General features: G+C 36.0%; 1 protein-coding gene across 3 annotated transcripts in view; it reads left to right on the top strand.

Moving 5' to 3' along the window:
• The window catches only part of TMCO1 (transmembrane and coiled-coil domains 1), a 47,410-nt gene that overhangs the window by 26,276 nt on the left and 5,967 nt on the right, over positions 1-15,167 (top strand). For all 3 annotated transcript variants that reach the window (XM_027096860.1, XM_027096861.1, XM_027096862.1), the window contains one exon: positions 8,123-8,267. In XM_027096860.1, coding sequence (XP_026952661.1) covers positions 8,123-8,267 — 145 coding nt within the window. The remainder of the gene's footprint in view (positions 1-8,122; positions 8,268-15,167) is intronic.

The raw sequence follows: 15,167 nt of genomic DNA, 5'->3' as shown, positions 1-15,167 counted from the left end.
GAATCACAATGTTGTACTCCAGGAACTTATTTAATATTGTAAAACTTACGTATACCTGAATTTTTAAAAAAAGAAAAGGAAGAAAGAATGGTGGCCATTTCTACCAGTGGTAATGCTGCCTTATATTCATGTGGTTCCCTTTCTTAATGTTATTTGTGAACATATCGTGGTATGAACGGCTGCTCTATGGGAAGGGCATCTGATTCAAATATATTTTTCTCCCAATGCCATATTTTTCCCCTCAGGTATAACCTTTTATTACATTTCTTTCTGTAATCATTGAAGTAATAAATTCTTACTGGAAAAATTCCAATAATATATAAATGTATAAAATATAAAGTAAAGATCACTCTGCCTTCCTCAAATGAGTACGTGTCCTTTCAAGATTTGTACTTCTCTCCATATACAAACATTTAGATATTTGTATGTATTAATTTTTATACCCCAAAATGGTTGTTTTGTAACCTGCTGTAGTTACCTGTGATAATTTTTTAAATGCAGTATGTGTAACTCTTGCATAATCATTTTTAGAGGATTTTTTAAAATTTTTTTAAAATTTTTTCTTTTTCTTTTTATTTTTTTGGCTGCGTTGGGTCTTCATTGCTGCATGCAGGCTAGGATTTTTTAAATTATTTATTTATTTATTTGGTGGCACCAGGTCTTAGTTGTGGCTCATGGGCTCCTTGGTTGTGGCATGTGAACTCTTAGTTGCAGCATGCATATGGGATCTAGTTCCCTGACCAGGGATCAAACCCGGACCCCCTGCATTGGGAGGGCAGAGTCTTAACCACTGTACCACCAGGGAAGTCCCATCTTGCATAATCATTTTTAATGTCTGTCAGTATTCCATTGAATGGATGTACCCTAACTTATATAATCTTCTATTAATCTTCACACAGAATTTTCACAGGTAGTATGTACACCAGTGTATACTTATTTTTTCCTCAGGCATATCCTAGAAGTATTGCTTAGGTGAAATTTTTCTTTTTGGCCTTGCCGCACAGCATGCGGGATCTTAGTTTCCCCCACCAGGGATTGAACCCGCGACCCCGTGCGGTGGAAGCGCGGAGTCTTAAACACTGGACTGTCAGGGAATTCCCATAGAAAGGTTTTTATTAATTTATATTTTTCGATTATTGCCCTCAGTACTTATGAGTGGTTCTTTCTTCATATATTTGTCATCACTGGGAATTATGTATCTGTTTAATATTTGCAAATCTAATAGCTAAAAATAATATTTCTTTTAAAATTTGCATTTCTTGTGAGATGTAGCATCTTTTCATATACTTATTATGTTTATCTATTTCTAAATTTCTAGTTCATGTTCTTTCCCTTATTTTCTTTTTATAAGATTTTTTTATATATTGAGACTATTAAGCTCTCTTTTTGAGATATATGGGCAATGTTAATTTTTATGTCAAATCTGTTACTCTTTTCTGTTATATAAATAGTGCCTTTCTCATACCAGATTATATAAATTTGTTTCTACTTTTTATTTTTTATATTTAAATTTTGTTTCATCTGTAATTTTTTTTGGTGGTTAGTTTCCAACTTTACCAAGTACTTAGCTATTGTTAATACCAGGTAGGGAACAAATAATATATTTTCCCTGATGATTTGAAATGACTGGTTTATGATATATCAGGTAGCTTCCCAAAGCTTATGTAGTAGATCTTTTTTTTTTTTTTTTTTTTTGCTGTACGCGGGCCTCTCACTGTTGTGTCCTCTCCCGTTGCGGAGCACAGGCTCCTGATGCACAGGCTGAGAGGCCATGACTCACAGGCCCAGCCGCTCCGCGGCATGTGGGATCTTAACGGACCGGGGCACGAACCCGTGTCCCCTGCATTGGCAGGCGGACTCTCAACCATTGCGCCACCAGGGAAGCCCTATGTAGTAGATCTTAACCAGGAGTGCGCATCAGAACCAAAGTTTAAAAAGAAAAAGAGTTTCTTATACTAGTAGTACACAAGTACTTCTAAAAAATTCAAACAGTATAATGTAGAATAAAAAGTGAAAGTGAAACCAAATGAGTTGAAAACTTATGTCCACACAGAAACCTGCACACAGATGTTTATTGCAGCTTGATAATTGCCAAAACTTGGAAGCAACCAAGATGTTCTTCAGTTGGTAAATGGATAAACTGTGGAACATCCAGACAGTGGAGTGTTATTCATTGCTAAAAAGAAATGGGCTATTGGCCATGCAAAGACTTGGAGAAACCTTAAATGCATATTACTAAGTGAAAGAAATCAACCTGAAAAGGCTACGTACTATATGATTACAACTATATGACATTCTAGAAAGGGCAAAGCTCTGGAGACAGTAAAAAGGTCAGTGGTTGCCAGGGATTAGGTGTGAGGGAGGGATGAATAAGCAGAGCACAGAGGATTTTTAGTGTAAAACTATTCTGTGTGATACTTAATGGTGATACATGTTGCTATACATTTATTAAAACCCAAGAGTGAACCCTAATGTAAACTGTGGACTTTGGGTGATGATGAGGTACCATTGCAGGTTCATCAGTTGGCAATTATGAATAATGCTTCCATAAACATCTGTGTGCAGGTTTTTTTGTGAACATGTTTTTAACTCCTTTGGATAGATACCAAGGAGCATGGTTGCTGAATGGTATTCATGTTTTTTTTCTGGTCTTTGTGCTCAGACCAGAAATTTAAAAAAAAAAAATATATATATATATATATATGTATGTATGTATATATATTTCTTATGTCTAGGACTGTGAGCACCTAGAAGTTAAAGAATGTATCTCTATTTTTATAAGCTGGTATGTGACATTAAAAGTCTAGTACATTTTTTTTTTTGGTGAGCAAATTCCAAGTTTTATTTCATATATATTGAAAAGCAGACATTTCAGATCTGATGTTCAGAATATCCAATCTATAAGATTCAATGCTATCTTCATATCCTCAGATAAAACGTCATTGTTCATGTGACATGACAGTCCAGACAATAGCTGGGATTGAAACTGAATGCACCCCTTTCTTTTTCTTTTCATTAAAAATATTAGCAAATAATAATTTAATCAAAATTTAATCATATTTGTATGGATGGATTTTAAATTTAAATGGGAAAAAAAGGAAAAAAAGTAAAGAAAAAAAGCCCACCATCCCTTAGCAGTTCTAAACAAAAGTAATGTGGGTGTCAGTTATTACAGTCTAGTACATATTTTGATTGTATTGAACAATCACTATTCATTTTTCGCATAATTTCTCTTAGTTTCACCTTGATCATCTGTTTATTATAGAATGGAATACATTATCTCTAATATCCATTTTAGTCTTACAATTGTTGATAAGAAAAAAGCCTCAAGTTAGACTAAGATGGGAAGGACTTGAGCTCCAGATTGCCAGAGTAGCAACAAGAGACACCAAATTCAGCTATTTATTTGTCTTTGGCTTCTCTTCTGGATCATTTCCATAAAGCTGAAACATTAAATCTTAGAAGTGATCTTAAAAGTCATTTTAACACATTACTTCTGTGTCAATATGGAAATCTCTCCAATAATACCTCTAGCAGATAATTTTCCATTATTTTTAATCATTTTCAACAATGAGGAGCTTGATGTTTTCTGAGATAATATAGTTTTACCGAGTAGTATTTAGGGTTTGGAAGTGGTTCCTTTTACTGGACCAAAATATGCCTGCTTGTTCTGTTCATGAGCAGTGGTCCTGCCCTCTGGAACTGCAGAGAGTAAGTTCACTTAAAGAAATAATCTACCTATAAGCTATCTCTCTCTTTGCACCTTTTTCTTTCTCTCCCTAACTCTTTAAATTATTAGGCTACAGACTAGTAATGGTGTCTATTCTTAGCTATTCCTATGGAAAGCCTCTAATCTCCTGGAAAAATTAATTTGAAGGGGTTTTTTCCTTCATATTTGTGGCTCGTTTAAGGTCTCATTTGTACTAAATGTTCAGTTTCACATAAATGAATAACTCACTTATAGGACATGAAAGGTTTTCTCTCTCCTTTTTCTTTTAAAGCTTTTTTCCAGCTTTACTGAGATATATAATGACATATAATATAGAACATTGTGTACATTTAAGGTGTACAGAGTGATAATTTGATACACATACATATTGCAAAATGATTACCACAATAAGGTCAGTTAGCAAATCCTTCATCTCACATAAATATCATTTTGTTGTGTTGGCGGTGAGAACAATTAAGACTTACTCTCTTAGCTTTCAAGCATATAATACAGTATTAACTATAATTACTGTGCTGTACATTAGAAGCCCAGAGCTTATTCATCTTAAAACTGGAAGTTTGTACCCTTTGACCAGCATCTCCCCATTTCCCTCAACCCCCATCCTCTGGCAACCACCAATCTAATTTTGTTTCCATGAGTTCAGCTGTTTTAGATTCCACATATAAGTGATGTCATACAGTATTTGTCTTTCTCTGTCAGACTTGTATACAGTATATATATCACATTTTCTTTATCCGTTCATCTGTCGGTGGACACTTAGGTTGTTTCCGTATCTTGGTTATTATGAATAATACTGCAATGACATGGGAGTACAGATCTCTCTGAGACAGTAGTTTATTTCAATTCCTTTGGCTAAATAGCTAGAAATGGGATTTCTGGATCATATGGTAGTTCTACTTTTAATTTTTTGAGGAACATCCATATTGTTTTTCATAGTAGCTGTACCAATTTACATTCCCAGCAATAGTGCCCAGGGGTTCCCTTTTCTCCACATCCTTGCCAGCATTTGTTATCTCTTGTCCTTTTGATAATAGTCATTCTAACAGACATGAGGTGAAATCTCATTGTGGTTTTGATTTGTATTTCCCTGATGGTTAATAATGTTGACCACCTTTTCATGTACTTCTTGTCCATTTGTTTGTCTTGTTTGGAAAAATATCTATTCAGATCCTCTGCCCACTTTTTAATTGGATTATTTGGTGTTTTTTGTTTTGCTATTGAGTTGTACAAATTCCTTATATATTTTGGATGTTAACCCCTTATCAGTTATATAGTCTGCAAATATTTTCTCCCATTTCATAGTTTGCCTTTTCATTTTGTTTCTTTTGCTGTGCAGAAGCTTTTTAGTTTGATGTAGTCACATTTGTTGATTTTTGTTGCTTGTGCTTTTGGTGTCATATCCAAAAAAATCATTGCCAAGACCAATGTCAAGGAGCTTTTTTCCCTATGTTTTTCTTCTAGAAGTTTTACAGTTTCAGGTATCATGTTTAAGTCCTTAATCCATTTTGAGTTAATTTTTGTGAGTAGTGTATGATAGGGGTCCAGTGTAATTCTTTTGCATGTGAGTATCCAGTTTACCCAGCACCATTTATTGAAGAGACTGTCCTTTTCTCCACTGAGCATTTCTGGCTCTTGTCAGATATTAGTTGACTGGATTTATTTCTGGGCTCTCTATTCTATTCTGTTGGTCTGCATGTCTCTTTTTGTGCCAGTAATATATTAGTTTGATTACTATAGCTTTGTAACATAGTTTGAAATCAGGAAGTTTGATGCCTCCAGCTTTCTCAAGATTGCCTTGCCTATTCAAGATCTTTTGTGGTTCCATATGAGTTTTAGTATGGATGTTTCTATTTTTGTGAAAAGTAGAGTTTTGATTAGAGATTGTATTGGGTCTATAGATGACTTTGTTGTTGTTGTTTTTAATAAATCTATTTATTTTATTTATTTATTTTTGGCTGCATTGGGTCTTCGTTCCTGCGCACGGGCTTCCTCCAGTTGCAAGGAGCGGGGGCTACTCTTCATTGCGATGCACAGGCTTCTCATTGTGGTGGCTTCTCTCGTTGGCTCTAGGCATGCGGGCCTCAGTAGTTGTGGCATGCAGGCTCAGTAGTTGTGGCTCGTTGGCTCTAGAGCACAGGCTCAGTAGTTGTGGCACACGGGCTTAGTTGCTCCATGGCATGTGGGATCTTCCCGGACCAGGGCTTGTACCTGTGTCCCCTGCATTGGCAGGTGGATTCGTAACCATTGTGCCACCAGGGAAGCCCTGTAGATGACTTTGGATAGTATGGACATTTTAACAGTATTAACTCTTCCAGTCTATAAACATGGATATCTTTCCATATATTTGTGTCTTCTTCAGTTCCTTTATCAATGTCTTATAGTTTTCAGTGTATGTATCTTTCACCTCCTTGATTAAATTTATTCCTAAGTATTTTATTGTTTTTGATGTAGATGGGATTGTTTTATTCTTTTTTTCATATAGTTCATTGTTGGTGTATAGAAATGCAACTGATTTTTGTATGTTGATTTCCATCCTGAAACTTTGCTGAATTCATTTATTAGTTGTAAAAGATTTTCTTTTTGGTTACAATTTCAAGTCAAAAATGTCAAGGAATAAAAAAAATGACTGTATAAGATGAATTTGTTGGGTTTGTATGTTAGCAGCAAGAGGGGTAAACATTTTGGGCTATATTTATTCCAGCCCTACTCCTCACAGTTTAACTCTACAGATGGAGAGTAGAGTGGCATATGTAGAACAGTATACTGCATATAGCATATAACCAGGAAATATTGGAACAACTGTGTATAATACTTCCTGTGAGTGAATGGGAATACCTCCTCCTGGAAAAGTTATTACAATACTTTGTTTTGCTTTTGTGAGGTTAGTAGATAAGAATAACTACTTCAAGCAGATCTTTAAATATTTTCGTCATATCCAAGTAACAACAGTTCATGATAGAACCCTTACCCTGTGCAAACTATATACTAGGAAAGCGGTTGGGCATAGTAAGTGGACAATCATACATATGTACAGAATATGTCAAATTCATTCTATTTATATTCTTTGGAGTTCAGCTGTATAAGAAGCTCTTTATAACCACAATAGTTAATATGGATATTTAGGTATTTTTTTCCCCAGCGAAAAAGATGGTAATACTACCTCTCTTTTCCCTCTCCCTCTATAGAAACATTCTAAATACCAAATGTTTTTCTAAGAGGGAATGTTCTAGATATTTTAACTGGAGTTAAAGACTTTATTTGGATAAAGTAACTGATACTGTCATATATTTTTCTAATATTATGAAGTATCACTGTCCTTAATCACATTAATTTATAATTCTCAATATTGGCTGACTGTACAGCTTATTCATAGAAAAGTGTAAAAGAAGTTTATATCCCCAGCATCTCAAAATAAACACTGATACATATTTTCTTCTAGTTTTTTTCTAAGATTTTCTCTTTTCAAAACATTTTTCTATTTTAGAAAAAGTAAAAGGAATTACTTTCAAACATTAGAAGTATGTTAAAAGTTATCTCAGAGTATTATGTATGCCATTTTTCATTCACCACTATGTATATTCCATGAATTTCTCTCCAGAAGTGTTTATCCTGTTTAATGTGTATATACTGGGAATCTTTGAGTCTTGGAAAAGAGGGTTCTTAAAATCTTATTGGTGTCATGGTTTAGAACCGTGGTTCTCAAAGTGTGGTCTGGGGATCCCTGGAGGTCTCTGAGACTTTTAGGAGGTCCTTGAGGTGAAAATTATTGTTGTAATAATTCTAAGATGTTATTTGCCTTCTTCACTCTCCTTCTCTCATGAATGTACAGTGGAATTTTCCAGAGGCTTCATAGGGTGTGTAATATTGCAACAGCCTGAGTAATGAAGCAGCTATGAGAATCCAACATTTTTCTATTAAATAAAACATTAAAGAGATTGGGGGGAAAAAAGCCTTTCTTCTCACTCAGTTCTTTTTCTGTATGGAACATATATTTTCCATAAAAATATTTGTGTTAACATACTGAATATTGCTACCTTTTAAATGATTTGATAAATGGTTTAAATTTTCTGTTTTAATTTATAAAACAGTAATATTCATAGATATAACCTCTAAATAAAACCTCTTTAGGGTCCTCAATAATTTTTCAGAGTGTTAAAGGATCCTGATACTGAAAAAATTAAGAATCACTAGTTTAGAAAAAGATTGATGGGAAAAATCTAGGCGCCCTTCCTTACATCCTTATATTTCAAGTCTCTTTTTAGAATATCATCCTTTCTTTGTTTTTTAGAGATCAAGGGACTTAGAGTTCTATTTCTGTCCCAGATTCTTCTCTGGAACTAAGAAGCTTGTCAGTCTTCCAAAAATAACAGTTCTTTGTTTTTTCCTTTTTAGATTTGATGGTAGAGTGGTGGCAAAGCTCCCTTTCACCCCCCTTTCCTACATCCAAGGACTGTCTCATCGAAATCTGCTGGGGGACGATACCACAGACTGTTCCTTCATCTTCCTGTATATTCTCTGTACCATGTCAATTCGACAGGTAAGTGACAACATCCACTATTTAATATGTATATCCTTCCTTGCTGTCACACCCTAAATTAGTGTCTACTTCTGTAATACTGGAAGTGTCTACCTGTTGCTACTGAGATCTTTCAGTTGCTTGTGTTAGAATTCGAGTATCATCTAAAACTGTTTTAAATGTATGTAGGTCTAGATTACTGATCCTTAGGGATGGGAAGTAGCCATAAAATCAAACATGGTTTCCACATCCCATTTTTAGAGCTCTCAAGTTTCTTCTTTATTGCAACTATCTAAAGGTAGGAAAGTAAAGAGTGGGTTTTGTCTTCCCACTATCATTTCTTCTTTATTATACACCAGTGCCTTTTGGCACTTCAGAAACACAAATAAACAAATAATTTGGTGACTTGAAGTTAGTCACAGTTGAGATAAAGTCTGGCTTGTAGAATTTACATTCAAGCAACATGATGGTCAGACATTCATAGTGAAAAAGAGTGAGAGCTAAGAGATACATATAAGGTTGTGAGAGCCTGGAAGAGAGACATAACATTCAATTAGTGGCAGACGATTCAGGCAGAAAGGTTGAAAGAATGAAGTGGCTTTTGAGATGGGACTTTAAAAAGTAAGAGAGGTTAATTAAAGTCTCTGGCTCCAGAACTCTTCATATTTCAAGGCATTATTCAGTTTTTGAACATACTGCCACTCAGCAGGCATTGTAGTGGGGAGGTTGGCACATGCAGTAAGTATGAACATGATTCTTTCAATGATTGTTACATAAATGATTCAGAGTTATTTTTCTTCTTCTTCCTCTGAATATTGTCTGTGGCAGCAGGTTTTTTGATTTGTCTGGCATGTGGGAATCAATAGGAGATGGAATAATAGTTTGAAGATCACAAAGATCTTCATGATCTTACCACTTAATACTTTCCTTACCTCATCTCTCACCTCATCCAACACTCCAGCCATTCTGACTTGCCTGACAGTTTCCATGTTCCACTTACCCAGACTCACTTTTTGTGAATGCTGTTCCTTCTATCTGGATGTCTCCCACCTTTTTCTGTTGCATATTAAATGCAACCAAGTTTCCAGGCTTCCTGGAATCATTTTCTGACACTTGCTGCATTCTGAAGGGTAGATATATGACCAGATGCAGAAATCTCAGAAGATTATCACAGTAGTCTAGTAAAAAATCACTATGTTCTAAACTTACAGTGATGGGAGGGTTGAAAAGGAGAGGACAAAGTTGAAAAATATATAGAGGTAAACTAGCAGAACTTAGTGATTGATTTAATGTGAGAAAGGAGAAACTAAGGTAACTTCAACATTATGGCTTTGGTGACCAAATGGAGGATGGGAGTAGAAGAAAGAGAAGTAGGTTGGTTAGAAAACATGCTGTTTGAGGTGTTTGTGAGGCACTTAAGTGGGTATGTCCACCAGGAAGTGGTATTCTTGTGTAGCCGAGGTGTATACTACATCTTTTGACATGCTTTAGCATTTTGGCTTATCCGAGGTGAAAGCCAAGACAGCGACAACATGGATCTCTTTGTTGGTTTAACAGAGGTCATTGATAACTAGAATATTGCTCTTAAATTTGATTATTTAAGTATGAAATATTAAAATTATAGCTAAGGTCAAAATATTAATAAAAAATGATGTATACATGCTACTTTAAGCAACAAAGAACAATTCTATTTTAATTACATGCAGATGTTACTACTTTATTTGTGATGGCTCACGACAGTTTTGTGGTTTTTTTGTGTTTGGGGGTTTGTTTTTTTGGGGCCAGCCTCGCAGCTTTGCAGGATCTCAGTTCTCTGACCAAGGATTGAACTCAGGTCATGGCAGTGAAAACCCGGAATCCTAACCACTAGGCCACCAGGGAACTCCCTCACAATAGTTATTTTAGATGCACCATTTGCACTGCTACCTGGACATTGTTACCTAGAAATCACCATCTGAACTGTAAAGGTTTTTTTTTTTAGTGAAATAAATGTTAAGAATGATCATTGAGAAAGTTCAGCTCAAGCTGGTCTTTAAACTCCTTTCAGTTATTTCAGAAAGTCTGGTGAGGTGTATGTGTAGCAATTAATTTTATCAGGAATGCCATGGTCATTTATCATGGTGGTCAGCAAACTTCTTATGTTTGCTGACCACAATGTAATGGTCTAGATCAGGGGTCCCCAACCCCCGGGCTGCGGACTGGTACGGCATGTTAGGAACTGGGCCGCGCAGCAGGAAGTGAGCTGCAGGCAAGCGAGCGAAGCTTCATCTGCTGCTCCCCATCGCTCACATTACTGCTTGAACCATCTCCCCGCTGCCCGTCCATGGAAAAATTTGTATTCCATGAAACCAGTCCTTGGTGCCAGAAAGGTTGGAGACTGCTGGTCTAGATGATAAATACTTTTGTATTTACTTTTCAGACCATACAGTCTCTGTCACAACAACTTAATTCTGCCATTATAGTATGAAAACAGTCCTAGACAATATGTAAATGAATGAATGTGGCTGTGTTCCATCAAAACTTTATTTATAAAAACAGTCAGGGGCTTCCCTGGTGGCGCAGTGGTTAGGAATCTGCCTGCCAATGCTGGGGACACGGGTTCGAGCCCTGGTCCGGGAAGATCCTAAGCCCATGTGCCACAACTACTGAGCAACTAAGCCCATGTGCCACAACTACTGAGCCTGCGCTCTACAGCCCACGAGCCACAACTACTGAAGCCCATGCGCCTAGAGCCTGTGCTCCGCAACAAGAGAAGCCACCACAGTGAGAAGCCTGCGCGCCACAATGAAGAGTAGCCCCCGCTAGCCGCAACTAGAGAAAGCCCGTGCGCAGCAATGAGGACCTAATGCAGCCATTAATTAATTAATTAATTAATTTTAAAAAAATGGACGGTAGACCAGCCATGCTAACTCCTGAGAATACAAAAAAAAGGTGAAAGGTGATGGGTGGGGAGAGAAGGAGCAGCAAAAAAAACACACAAAAATTCAGTGTGTTTGTTTTCAGCCAAGGAAGATATATATTCATACTTTTAATTTCCGCTTGTCCGAGTCTATGCACTGATATTAATAAGAGAAAAGTATATAGAGCTCTAGTATAGGTATTCTGAGATATTAAAAATCTTTGAAAAATCACTAAAATGACCTACTTTTATCATTTTTATTAGCTGCCAATAGTTTCTTATTCTGTTCCCCATTGGTTGTTAGTATGTATACTAACAGGAGGATTATGAACGTATTTCCAGTCTGAAATACTTTAGCATTTGAAGTGTTACTATGGAATATATGCTTCTTTCTTTGAATTAAAATTCCTTTCTCTTATTCCCTTTCTCTTTCTATGTTTTGTTTTGTTGTTGTATTTGTTTTTTAAGATCTTACATTGCATAATAGTTGACTCTGTAGATGCATGTGAAATGATCCGTCATAAAATATGAGGCTTTCAGATTAGAGACTGTATTATGATTCCCTCAATGAAGCCATTCTTTTTTTAAAATTAATTAATTAATAAATATATATATTAAAAAAATTTTTTTTGGCTGTGTTGGGTCTTTGTTGCTGCACATGGGCTTTCTCTAGTTGCACCGAGCGGGGGCTACTGTTCATTGTGGTGCGTGGGCTTCTAGTGATTTCTGAATTTCCTGTATATACCTTAAAGTGTAGTGTGCACCTAAAAGGCAGGTGTGAAACAAACAGTAGATACTACACCCAAATATAAACTTGGAAAATTGGGGTTATACCACTTTTTACTCCCTAAAACAATGTGGGAAAATTCATGTTGCCCCCAACCTCCAGTAGGAATTGTCCAACTTTGGGGGTTTTACCAATCTAACAGATAAGAATTGCTCTCTCATCGTAGTTTTAATTTGCTTATTTGGATTGAGCATCTCTGTTTGTCTAAGAACTATTCATGTATTTTTTTTCTTTCTTTGGTAGGCGAGACACCGTGTATGCTTTTTGCCTATTTCGCTATTGGGTTGTTGGTCTTTTTCTTAATTTTTAGCTCTTAGGGAGATTAGCCCTCTCTGTGATCTAAGTTACTAGTAATTTTTACGAATTGTCATTCGTGTTTGTTTTACTTAGTATGGTTTTTGCCATGCAAAATTTTGTTTGCTGGAGGTTTTTAGTTGTTTTTTTTGTTTGTTTTTCTTTTCCTTTTTTGGTTTACTGGTCTTTAACTAAAGTTATAAAGAAATTCATCCTTGTTTTCTTCTAGTACATTTTGGTTTCATTAAGTCATGGTTCGATGCGTTTGGAGTTGACACTGGTGTACCTTATTTATTCTTTGCTCTTGTACTTTGCCAACTATTATGTGATTTTTATTAGGGAAAACATGGATTCATTTGAGATCAAAGGTTGCCTATCCCTTGTTTTCAAAGACTGAGGAGCCGGAGGGTCAAAAGAATGCAGTAAGGTTAATGATTATTCTTGAATCTAGTGTGTATATGAATAGCACGAAGCCCTGTCAGCAGCCTACTATTAATATTTTCTCTGGAGTGCCTGTCTAAATTCCTCTTTGAAATTTGAAAGTCTGTTCAGATCCCAGTGCAAGTGTTTGGCTGGGGACACTCCTCCTTTCTTCACACCTTGTGTAGATAATTAGGGTTTTGCAATGCGCAGGTGTCATAGAGTGGGCTAAGCATTGTGATCTGAACCCCTAGAGTAAAAGAATATGGAGGAGTGGGTCAAAATATATGTGTCATACCTATAGAGTGCCAAGGTTTAAACTTGTCAGTGTGACCACCCCTCGTAGCAGTTTTCCTGAGGAATCCTCAAGGCAATGCTCTCTTATGTCCAGAAGCTACTTTCTGGTTTCCTATATTCAGTAATTCCAGTGCTTTTAATCTTTCTTGTTTATTGTGGTAAAATAGACATAACATAAAATATGCTGCTTTAACCATTTTTAACTGTACAGTTCTGTGACATTAAGTACATTGTACGTTGTCATGTGACCATCACCACTATCCATCTCTAGAACTTTTTCATATTCCCAAACCGAAAATCTCTGCCCATTAAACACTAAATCTTCATTACCCTCTCCCCTCAGTCCCTGGCAACAACCATTCTACTTTCTGTCTCTGTGAACTTGATTGTTCATATTTGTGAATTTGACCTCATATAAGTAGAATCATACTTATGTCCTTTTGTAATTGGCATGTTTTAAAGGTTCATCCATGTTGTAGCATGTGTCAGAATTTCTTTCCTTTTTAAGGGTGAATAGACATTCAATTGTATATATATACCACATTTTGTTTATTCATCTGTCAAAGGACAATTGGATTGCTTCTACCTTTTGGCTGTTGTGAGTAATGCTGCTGTGGACACAGGTGTATAAATGTCTGAATTCCTGTTTTCCCTTCTTTTTGCATATATACCCAGAAGTAGAATTGCTGGTCATACTGCAATTCTATGTTTAATTTTTTGAGGAATCAACATACTGTTTTCCACAGCTACTCATCATTTTACCCAGTACTGTTATCTTAAGGCTTCAGTTTGCCACCAGTTTGAGACCATTTTTAAAAGAATACAAGTAATTTCTCATGCTTTTGTTTCAGTGAGTGAAAACCATAATTTCATTCACTCAGGGTTAATGTTTATGCTGAATGTGTAAAAACAAAATGTATTTTATTCGTTACCTCCAGCAATGGTAGGGTGGCCTTGCTTGTTTTAATGGGGAAGTCTTCTTGTAGTAAATTAGAATATAGCATCTACGGGAATGAGAAACATTTCTGTTATTCATGTCCTTAAAGTGTCAACGGTTTTAATTGCTGAAGTGAGTAGATAGTTCTATCACCAGGTTTCTGGAATTTGTTTTAAACACCTTATATTTGTGAAAGATTATGATATTTACATATGTCAGTTAATAACATCTCTACGGTATTAACCAGAATCCACTTCCTTTACTGAGAGTGGTAGTGTGATTAAATCAGCTAGCTCCAGTCCCTTCGTGACAATACCCCAAGGGTAGGAGTGTGCTAACTGGTTTAAAAAAAAGTGTCACCCTAAGAACAACTACTGAAAACAAAAAAGAAAACTGCTAACTTTCTATATCATGCCCCCTTATTATGATGGAGGTATAATATTAGGTTGAATTAAGGGTATCTATCTGCTTCAATATTTTTTTCCCCTATCTATAAGAGAACTTACTATCACATTAATAATAATCCCTTGATAGAGTCCTCTGTTCATTTATTCATTCAACAAAAGTGAACACATGTGTGTATCAGGCTCTGTGCTGGATGCTTAGTATACAGTTATAAAAAAAAAACTGACATATACTTATGGTCCTTGCCCTCATGGAACTTATGTTTCTTTTGAAATAAAAAGGTTAATTTTCCCCACCTGCAACTTCACTTCTAAAGAAATCATTATCAAATATGAGGGTATGGAAGTACATTTAAAATTATTTCTGTTATACTAATCATTCAGAGTGGAGGCAGATTAAACAAAGATTAAATTTTAAACCTATACTAAGGCAATTTTATGACATTACTAATTCACGTAAGTATTTGTGAGTCTGGTTTTTATCTATTACTTACTTTTTTCATGTTCTGGTATGTTAGTGATTATATGATTCACCACTGACTTAAGAGTTTTCAAGGAGGCACTTCCCTGGTGGCGCAGTGGTTAAGAATCCACCTGCCAATGCAGGGGACATGGGTTCGAGCCCTGGTCTGGGGAAATCCCACATGCTGCGGAGCAACTAAACCTGTGTGCCACAAATACTGAGCCTGCGCTCGGAGAAGCCCGCGCACCGCAATGAAGACTAACCCCTGCTCTTCGCAACTAAAGAAAGCCCCACACAGCAACAAAGACCCAATGCAGCCAATAAATAAATAAATATATTTTTAAAATAAATAAATAAAAGAAGTTGGAAATTTAGTGACATTCTATCATTTGGTCTTCTTATTGCTTTGTGTAGTGGATT

The sequence above is a fragment of the Aethalodelphis obliquidens genome, unplaced genomic scaffold, assembly GCF_003676395.1.
Source record: "Aethalodelphis obliquidens isolate GAN/ISIS:26980383/991018 unplaced genomic scaffold, ASM367639v1 scaffold109, whole genome shotgun sequence".
Taxonomy (NCBI): domain Eukaryota; kingdom Metazoa; phylum Chordata; class Mammalia; order Artiodactyla; family Delphinidae; genus Aethalodelphis; species Aethalodelphis obliquidens.
Note: the sequence above shows the minus strand (reverse complement) of the source record. Positions and strands in the feature narration are given on the sequence as shown.